General features: G+C 44.8%; 1 protein-coding gene across 4 annotated transcripts in view; it reads left to right on the top strand.

Annotated features, from left to right (window-relative positions):
* Window positions 1–1,875: 1,875 nt before the first annotated feature.
* Window positions 1,876–9,982, top strand: part of GTPBP1 (GTP binding protein 1) — a 30,437-nt gene continuing 22,330 nt past the window's right edge. Inside the window, exons 1-2 of one of the 4 annotated variants that reach the window (XM_066257934.1) lie at window positions 1,876–3,192; window positions 6,149–6,260. In XM_066257934.1, the coding sequence (XP_066114031.1) occupies window positions 3,001–3,192; window positions 6,149–6,260 (304 nt within the window). In that variant the 5' untranslated portion in view covers window positions 1,876–3,000. Of the gene's footprint in view, window positions 3,193–3,217; window positions 3,815–3,844; window positions 3,869–6,148; window positions 6,261–9,982 lie in introns of those variants that run through there. The other 3 variants (XM_066257942.1, XM_066257952.1, XM_066257961.1) reach the window with 3 other exon arrangements.

Here is a 9,982-nt window from a genome sequence, read left to right as displayed (position 1 = left end):
TAACAAGAACATGCTTTTAATTTAATTTTATTTAGATTTTTATTTACTCACTTTTAGGGAGAGAGGAGAGAGAGAGAGAAAGAGATAGAATGGGGGGGCAGGAACCATCAAATCCCATATGTACCTTGACCGGGCAAGCCTAGGGTTTTGAACCAGCGACCTCAGCATTCCAGGTCGTATCCTCAGTGTATCCACTGCGCCACCACAGGCCAGGCTGACAAATCAAGATTTTAATATTTGTAACTACATCATAGAGAAATATAAAGGATAGTGGTGAGCATTTTAGCCAGTAAAAAATGAAAAAACAACTATTATCAAGACATTTAGAGTTGGATGACTTCTTGTCCAGGGTTCCCAGCTGTGTTTGTATACTGTACATATAAGACTTGACTATAGTTGCAGACAGGAACGAGCAAGGTTGCCCCTTGGAGCTAGTGGTCTACTCCTTAACTCATCAAGCTTTTCAGATTTTTGAAACAGGAATTCAAGACACTAAAACTTTTGCTGGTGGCATTTGGATTGGGGCTTTCCACAAGTGACGACACTGAAAGACCCATCTACCACAAACTACCTTAATAGACCCTAGCTAGATCTCAGCACCATAGTTCACAAATGGGGTGAGATATGTTCATAAACATTCAACCGAGTAAATTTGAAGATCTAATAGGCTTTATTAAATGATTCAAAAATTGCTCTGGGCAGTTGGCTCAGTGGTAGAGCATCGGCCTGGCGTGCAGAAGTCCCGGGTTCGATTACCGGCCAGGGCACACAGGAGAAGCGCCCATCTGCTTCTCCACCCCTCCCCCTCTCCTTCCTCTCTGTCTCTCTCTTCCCCTCCCGCAGCCAAGGCTCCATTGGAGCAAAGATGGCCCGGGCGCTGAGGATGGCTCCATGGCCTTTGCCTCAGGCACTAGAGTGGCTCTGGTCGCAACAGAGCAACGCCCGGATGGGCAGAGCATCACCCCCTGGTGGGCCTGCTGGGTGGATCCCAGTGGGGCGCACGCAGGAGTCTGTCTGACTGCCTCCCCTTTTCCAGCTTCAGAAAAATACAAAAAAAAAAAAAAAAAAAAAGATTCACAAATTGGCAGCAGCAACCCATCTAGCAAATAGAAGGGATCTCCAAGGAGTTGTACAAAATGGGAGGTGTTTATAGGCATTAGGAAAACAGGCCAAGGAGGTTAAAAGAGTGAATTATTTCAGGCAATGTCACCTTCCTTTAGGAGAAGGCAGGGGATCTTTTCAGGCAGCTTATTTCACAAGTGGTCAGGAAATTGCGGACTGATTGATTTCAAGTTCCACTTCTGGGAGAGAATGAAACTGCAGTTGTTAGGTGTTAAGTCTTGGTGGGGCTTACCCATAATGACTCCATTTTGGGTCTATTTGTTTTTGTTTTTTGTTTTTTTTTGGTATTTTTCTGAAACGGAGGCAGTCAGACTCTCGCGTGTGCCTGACCGGGATCCACCCGGCATGCCCACCAGGGGGTGATGCTCTGCCCATCGAGGTGTTGCTCTGTTGCAACCAGAGCCATTCTAGCGCCTGAGGCAGAGGCCATGGAGCCATCCTCAGCGCCGGGGCCAACTTTTGCTCCAATGGAGCCTTGGCTGAGGGAGGGGAATAGAGAGAGAGGAAGGAGAGGGGGAGGGGTGGAGAAGCAGATGGGCGCTTCTCCTGTGCCCTGGCCGGGAATCGAACCCGGGACTCCTGCACGCCAGGCCGACGCTCTACCACTGAGCCAACTGGCCTATTTGTTTTTTTAAAATGTTCTCTGTTGCCTTTTTTTGTCTTTATTTTTTTCTATTTTTTAAATCTTTTATTTTTATTGAATCCAGTGAGAGGAAGGGGGTTACGGGGGAGACAGAAGCATCAATCTGTTTCTGTATGTGCCCCAGCCAAGGACCGAACCAGCCATCTCTGCATTGCAAGACAATGCTCCAGCCACTCGAGCCATCCAGCCAGGGTGGCCTATTTGTTTTGTTTTGCTTTTTTTTTTTTTTAAGATTTTATTTATTCATTTGAGAGGAAGAAGAGAGACAGAGAGAGAGAAAGAAGGCAGGAGGAGCAGGAAGCATCAACTCTCATATGTGCCTAGACCGGGTGAGCCCAGGGCTTCGAACCAGCGACCTCAGCATTTCCAGATTGACACTTGATCCACTGCGCCACCACAGGTCAGGCTGGCCTATTTGTTTTTAACAGGTACTTCTGGCTGCTGTTCCATCTGGTTGCCTCTTTTTTGGTCGTGTAACTGCTCTCTCCTTAGAGTCAGTGAATGGAGAATTCTCCCTAAGGTCAGCGCTCAATTAATTGCCTTGCTCTGGCTGCTACAGTATTCCAGGCATCGATCCGATCCTATTATCAAAATTGCCTGGAGATCGCCATCACATCAAGCTTCGGACTTCCAGAGACTGTCTCGAATCACTGAGTGGTGTGGCACGCGCCCTGTGCTGTTTACTATCTCCATGGGCAGTGGCCCAAAGCGCGGGACCTATTTGATGACTGGATTGGGCCTTGCCCCAGTCCATCATCCGGAGGCTCTGGGCGCCGACTGTTTTGCAGTAAGATTTCGAAACTGAGCCCGGCCTCTGGAAACCAGGAGAGTGAGGTGGTGAGGGTAAATGTTGTGTTTATTTCCTTCCTTATTGGATAGCTACAGTGTCAGTCACACTCTGCGCTGCTCTCGTTGGCGGGAAAGCTCCGGGCTGGTAGCGCTGACATGGTGCTGCCCTCTGTCGAGCTGCAATCCAGGCACGTGACGTCTTAGAAATTTGTTGTTGTTTTGAGTCTTATTAATTATTCATTAGGTACTTGAAATGGCTGCAACGATTGGTGGCTGAGAGGCCTGGCCGATTGTTTCCTCGTTAGAGTTACGTGTCACCTTCGACGAGGCTGTTAAAAATTTCGCATAAATTTTTCCGATAAGGCACGGGGCGGGGCTACGCATATATTAGGCAAATGAGCAAGAGGGACGGGAGGCCGGGTACGATTTAGCCTAAGTTATTAAAGATGGCGGCGGAACGGGGTCGTTCCCCGATGGACTCGCCGGTCCCGGCCTCTATGTTCGCCCCCGAGCCTACTTCCCCAGGGGCGTCCAAAGCCGCGGCGGCTGCTGCTCGACTCCACGGCGGCTTCGACTCGGATTGCAGCGAGGACGGAGAGGCCCTCAACGGCGAGCCGGAACTGGACCTCACCAGCAAGGTAGGCCCAGGCGGCGGCGGCGCTAAAGGGGACCGGGCGCGTAGGGGACAGGGCGGCTGACCGATCCGTCTCCCGGGCAACAACAGGGGCGGAAGAGGCCGAGCCCGCCTACTTGCCGGTGCGGGCCGCGCGGGGACTTCCCGGGTGAGGGGCGGCCTCCACAGTCGCTTCTTCGCGGTTTTTCCTCGGCGGCGCCGACCCAGCCTCCCGCCGTCCAGCTCCGGGGGAGGTCACTACCCCTCGGCTCCGCCACGTGGAACGCAGGTGTCCAACGCCCGCAGATTCCAATTCTTCCGAGACCGACAGGGGCCCTCGCCCTGGACTATCCATGGCAGCCTAGGGTCACAGATGGCTTGGCCCGGGGGAGCGGAGGCGCGGGAGGATCAGGATCAGGTCGTCGTCCGAGGAGCGGGTAGGCGGTTCTTCCTGGAAAGGAAACAGAAAGTAGTCGCTCAATCGGGAAGAAGAATGTCTGAGCTTTGTCTACTTTACTAGTCCACCCAAAACAAAATGGAAAGATGGGCATGACCCATAGTCTCGCTATTCTGGGAGTGGAAATACAACTTGTATGAGTGTAATAATGAAGGACGTTTCAAATCGTGTCTTCTGAGCTCTTGAGAAGGTGAGCAGGAGTTAAGTTCTCACTTTCTGCTTGGCATTGTGGGTGATAAAAAAGGTAAGTATAAGATGTGATTGGTGTTTTGAAGGTGCTTAACGTTGCTGAAGGAAAGAATGCTAGCTTGGGAGTCAGGGCTGGATTCTGTTAAAAAAAAAAAAAAAAGAAACAGGCCTAAGGTAGGTTCTCTTGCTCCCACTACAACAAACCAAGACTTAATTGCAGTTTTCCGCCTCTCCTAAGTGTGGAATATTAACCTATAATTCTCTCATTGACTTTAGAGAGGTAATCTGCATAAGAGCCCCCTAAAAGCTTTCCCCACCGAAACTGGTGACTGACAGGCCTGAAACAATCTTTTGTTTTGCTAATAACTCTCTTATTCCACCCAGTTTCTGATAAGAATCACCCGTTTTGCACCACTCAGAGCATGTCTCTTATATACTAGGTGGGATGCTGTGCAATTCTTGAATCTCTCAATAAAGACATCTTCAAATATACTCGGTTTTGTTTTTTAACAGATTTCTTTCCTGCTCTGCCACTTAAAAAGGCTCTGTGACCTTGGGGAAGTTTCTTAACCTCTCAGTTCTCCAGCTATGTCATCTTTTAAGTACGGGTGGCTGTAAAAGTGAGCGATATATGTTAGACACCTAGTATAGTGCCTAATACGTACTATTCAGTGAATGTTTGAAGTGAACTGAATAAGTGATGATTTTTTTGTGCAGAGTAATAGCCAATGGAAGATAGAACACGAATACCCATTCTTCCTGTTGTAATACTGCAAGAGTTGTTTGTGACTTTTCAGTTTTTGATGGCAAAATGGCGTGAAACTTGGCCCAAAATGGAAAAAACTTGTCCTGGTAATCTGAAGAACCAAGTTTCAACGGCTCTTTTTCCTTTAGTGTCAGCAGAGCACTTAGAAGCAGTGGTCCTGTCTGGTTCCTTTAATGCCATAATGAGGATGACCAAGCTGGGAGAAAAGGAAGAAGGTCAGGGGAAATATGTGAGGCAATGTGACATGATGCAGAAGACCCAGGCAGCACTCAGGTTACAAGTACAAGCTCTGATGAGTCAACTCAGGAATTACAAGAGATGTACTTGACTCAGGTTCATGGTCAAGGTGCTGAAGAAACCTGAAAGCACAGTGGGAAATGGCAGGGTAGAGTTGCAAAGACAGTAATAGCTTTATTTTCTGACGACCTTATTTAATGTTCCAGAATAGGGAGGTGCTACTACATCACATAGCTGGGGGAGTTTGCCTCACTATTTTAAAGTTGTGAAGCTATATGTATATAAATATTAGTGATATTGAAAAGAAAAACTGATCATATGGAGGGAGAGAAGGGATAGGTTCATAGAATGATTCCTGAGGAGAAGATTAGAAGCTATAAGTTTATACACTTGCTACAATTATATGTGATCTAAGGCTCTGAAAGTTTCCAAAGGGAGAAACAATTACTCAACTGTGATGGCTAGTTTCATTCAAGAAGGTTTTTGGAATGACTGAAGAAAACTATATTTACCACTTATTGAGCTGTGGACTAGATACTTACATGTTATCTTATTTGGTCTTTACAGTGGCCTTAGAGTGCAGGTGGTATTATCTTCATTTTGTAGCTTGAAAAAGATAAGACTCAGGTTAAGTTCTTTGTCCAAGGTCACACATGAATGGTTAGAGAATGGAACCTGTCATGCCTATTGGTAAATGGCTTCCTCAAATAAATGGTGATAATTCAATGTTATTGGCACACATTTGTAAAATGATGGTGCTAATATCCATCTGAATGGTAATGGTATTTTGTTGATGAAAATGAGTCTTGCAGGAGTTTTCATTGCCGATTCCTAAAAAAATCAAGATAGCCAAGGCAGGAAGGCACGAAGGCTGGACAGAATGGAATTCTTTTGTTGTGGCAACCACTGGTCTTGGGTGGAAGGCATGATGACAATATAGGAGGTCTCTGTCTTGTTAGTTGCAAGCTGCAGGTAGAAGACTGGCATGTAGGTGTGAAGTACTGTTCATCATTTGCTACCCACAATTTTCAGTCATTGTTGGTCCTTCCCCTCCTGTTAAGCAGCAGGAAGCAGGCTGCTCATACCCTCTTTTCTGTGGGTGGTGTTTCAGACATAGTCATTTTGGTAGTTATAAAACTCAATTCACATAAGGCCTTAGGCTCAAAGGCTATTATTTAAGGAGTGACAGAGAGGGAATGAGGGGGCTTTGCAGCCATTTTAGATGAGGGTGCTGTGGGGTTCAGTCAGGGTCTTTGGTCAGACTATTGATCTGCTTTGGCTGTGGTGTTCTTCTAGTAAGTGTGGTCCTAAGGCTGTTGGTTTCTTTTCTAGCTGGTTCTAGTGAGCCCTACATCAGAGCAGTATGACAGCCTACTTCGGCAGATGTGGGAGAGGATGGACGAGGGATGCGGAGAGACCATATATGTCATTGGGCAGGGATCAGGTGAGCATAGTTTTCCTTTCACTTTAATTTTAAAAAATTATTTAGAGCATATTTTCTATCTTTTACCCACTTTTCTTGTTCGGTGTCTGCAGAACTGTTTGGGAGGACATGGAAGTACAATGTGATGATGTTAATTCCCACCTTAGTGGTCATAATATGCTTGACTTTAAAGATTCACTTTCCACATGGTTTACAGAGGCTTCTTTTCTACCTCCAGTGCTCTCCATTCGCATAATGGGGAGTGAAACAAGAAGCCAGGAAACTTCTTGTCCCAGGTATAGAGCAAGTCACAGATCTAGAATGAAACCTTCCCTGTGCCGTTTTAGGTCTTCCCCTCCAACCAGTTTACAGAGCCCGTTGCTACTTATGTCTGCTTAGCAGAGAACTTCCATGTTCCTTCTTGATGTCAGCAAGAAGGAAACTCCCAGATTTCCAATTTCCTCTCTTTAAGAAGGCTTCCTTGCCCCAGACCACGCTGACAACTCAGAGTGGCTATCTGTGATAACAAAAGTTCTCTCTTCTCCCTGTGAGATCCCATCAGGCTTGTAGGCTTGTTATGGTTCTGGAAGAAACTAGTTATTGTACTCCAGTTGCTTATTTCATTGTAATGGGACTATATTAGAGGAAGGCACCCCTTCATTACAGACTCCCAGATTATATCTTGGGCATTTTTCCCTCTGGTCATTCCTAGTTTGTACTTTCAATACAAGACCTACTTACCCTCATCTTCATTATGATATTATCTTTGCTGAAGCGGCAGCTGGTCTTGTTAATGATTCTGAATTTAGCCTGTACCAGAACTTGTCTCTCATCTTCACAGGAAGCCTCAGTAGGGCTCCACGCCATCGTTAAAGGAGCAGTTCTCTTTGCTGAATGTAGGCTTTGTAAAGGCAGGTGATACTTCTTTTGTAGACCCAGTTTAAGATGGAGAAAACCTAAAAATCATTCTTTTTTTTTTTTTTTTTCTTTACAGAGACAGAGAGAGAGAGTCATAAAGAGGGATAGACAGGGACAGACAGACAGGAACGGAGAGATGAGAAGTATCAGTCATTAGTTTTTCGTTGCAACACCTTAGTTGTTCATTGATTGCTTTCTAATATGTGCCTTGACCCCGGGCCTTCAGCAGACGGAGTAACCCCTTGCTTGAGCCAGTGGCCTTGGGCTCAAGCTGGGGAGCTTTTGCTCAAACCGGATGAGCCTGCGCTCAAGCTGGCGACCTCGGGGTCTTGAACCTGGGCCTTTGGCATCCCAGTCCGACGCTCTATCCACTGTGCCACCGCCTGGTCAGGCAAAAATCATTCTTTATTTAAGAAATACCTATTAAGTATCTTCTAAGGCAATGGTTCTCAAACTTTTTGAAGTTGGGGTGCATTTAAAATCCTACAAATAATTGTAGGCGCACTATATACAAATTTCTGAGAAATGTGTTATAATAATTAAGTCAAATATTAAAGAAAAAAATATAAAGTCCAAGCGTGCTTTATGGTAATTAAATGAAATAAATATGACAAAATTAAATTTATTCTGACATTAAAAAATATTTTTATGTTACATTTTTTATGTTTTTTAGAATTCATAAAAAAGAGGGGTTAAAAAATAAAAAAACAACAAAAAATATAGATAGATCCATTCTTAGTAAGATTTAGTAAATTGGGCAGGTCCCCATGCAAATGTGTTAAGTCTTTTCATTCTTGTGTTTATGAGAAATATGAGCCTGATTTGTCCTAGCGATTTCTTCAATGTTTGGGCACTTATTTGAAAGACGAACTCTCATTTCCTTGTCAATACATTGAAGAATTCCTCTCTTTTTACTCTTAATTGTGTTGAGTGCAGAAACCCCCACCATACATATCACGTTAACTTTTACACCAAACAAAGGATAGAAGAAACTTGCCTCCAGTCTTTCCCGGGAACATGAGGGGTAGTGTAAACAATCCAGCACCACAGCTTAACAGCCTTTTGCAACTTAATCAGGCAAGTGAGGTGGGCGTTGGGCAGATGTCAGCTTATAGCCAATTCCCCACACCTCTGTCCCTCAAAAATCTAAATTCCAAAAACCAGCTAGCTTGGTTGGTCTGAGCATTGGTCCCCAACAGGAACATATTTCTCTGGAATACCATAGGGCACACCTGGAAATCTTCTAGGGCGCACCAGTGCTTCCTGGTGCACACTTTGAGAACCACTGTTCTAAGGGCTTGATACTGTTGCAAAGAAAGCGCTTTTGGAAACTACAATCTGTCTCTGCCCCAAGGAGGAAAGATGGCATATATATAAATAACCTCAATAGAAAACAATATTTAGAAATGCTGTAAGAGTGACACAAGAAGGGCTTGATCTCCAGGACTGCTGTGCTTCCTTTGAAATGCTTTCCTTATCTAGCCTTTCCATCTAGCCTTTCCTTTCTATCCTTGCTGCCACCTTGAGGAAGGCATGGTCCAAGAGAGTACAAGTCAAGAAAGGGAGGGAGTTAGTCAGATTGTCAAGTGCTAGGGAGACAGCAAGGAAAATCTGGTTCAGAAAAAGCCATTCTGTTTGGTGACTAGGGGATCATCAGTAGCCTTTTACAAATTTTTCTGTCAGGTACACATCTGGCTTGCTGTACTAGGTAGGATGCACCACTCAGAGGCTGCTTCAGTTCAATTCAAGTAGAATTGAAGAAACCAAATCTGGATCAGTTTTGACAAGTGTTAGACTGTTCTTTGAAGACCCAGATTCTTAAGCCACACCCCCATTCCTTAATGTGGACTGTCAGTAAATTTTACCATACCTTGGCAACTCACAGCTAATTAACCCTCTCATGGCAAAGCGTGAGATGTCAAACATTCTGTAACACATCTACACACCCAAGCATTATCTTTGCATCTATCAATTGGATGCTATTAGAGTAATAGTGACTCCTTCCTGCTGGAATTTTTTAGAGGTCATAATTAGTTAAACAAGTTGAGCTTCAAACAGGACTAAAGCAGATGTAAGGCCCCTAGGGGTCAGCTTCATCACCTGCTTCCTGTGTGTGCTTGGTACTTTACCTGTTTATCACTTCCTTTGCCTGTAAAATGAGGATAATGACATCCTTCTCCATTCTACTCCTAAGAAATTTTGTGTGAATAAGTTAGACATTAAAAAAGTCTAAGCAGTACAGAGGAATGTGCTGTTTAAGTATACATTTCTAATTTAAGATGGATTTTTTAGGAGGAGGCAATCTCGTCTAGTAGTTCAGGGTCTGGAGTCTTGACAGGTCTGAGTTTGCCGACTGGCTCTTTAACTTACCTTAAACTGGGGATAGTAGTGTCTTGGTTAAGCTTAACACTTGGCATATAGTAAGCATTATATAAATTCTAGCTAGCATTGGTAGTTGCAGTAGTAATCTTTTAAGGGTTATAGGTTATAGTTGATTTATCATGAGATTTCTTTTAAAAAGAAACTTGTTAATTTGTCAGATATTGTTATGACTTTTTTTTTAACAGAGACAGAGAGAGGGATAGATAGGGAAAGACAGGAAAGAGAGAGATGAGAAGCATCAATCATCAGTTTTTTGTTGCGACGCCTTAGTTGTTCATTGATTGCTTTCTCATATATGCCTTGACCGTGGGCCTTCAGCAGACCGAGTAACCCCTTGCTCGAGCCAGCAACCTTGGGTCCAAGCTGGTTAGCTTTGCTCAAACCAGATGAGCACGCGCTCAAGCTGGCAACCTCGGGGTCTCGAACCTGGGTCCTATGCATCC

Source organism: Saccopteryx bilineata, chromosome 1 (genome assembly GCF_036850765.1).
Source record: "Saccopteryx bilineata isolate mSacBil1 chromosome 1, mSacBil1_pri_phased_curated, whole genome shotgun sequence".
Lineage (NCBI taxonomy): Eukaryota > Metazoa > Chordata > Mammalia > Chiroptera > Emballonuridae > Saccopteryx > Saccopteryx bilineata.
The sequence above is the reverse complement of the archived record's forward strand: the minus strand, read 5'-3'. Positions and strand labels throughout refer to the sequence as shown.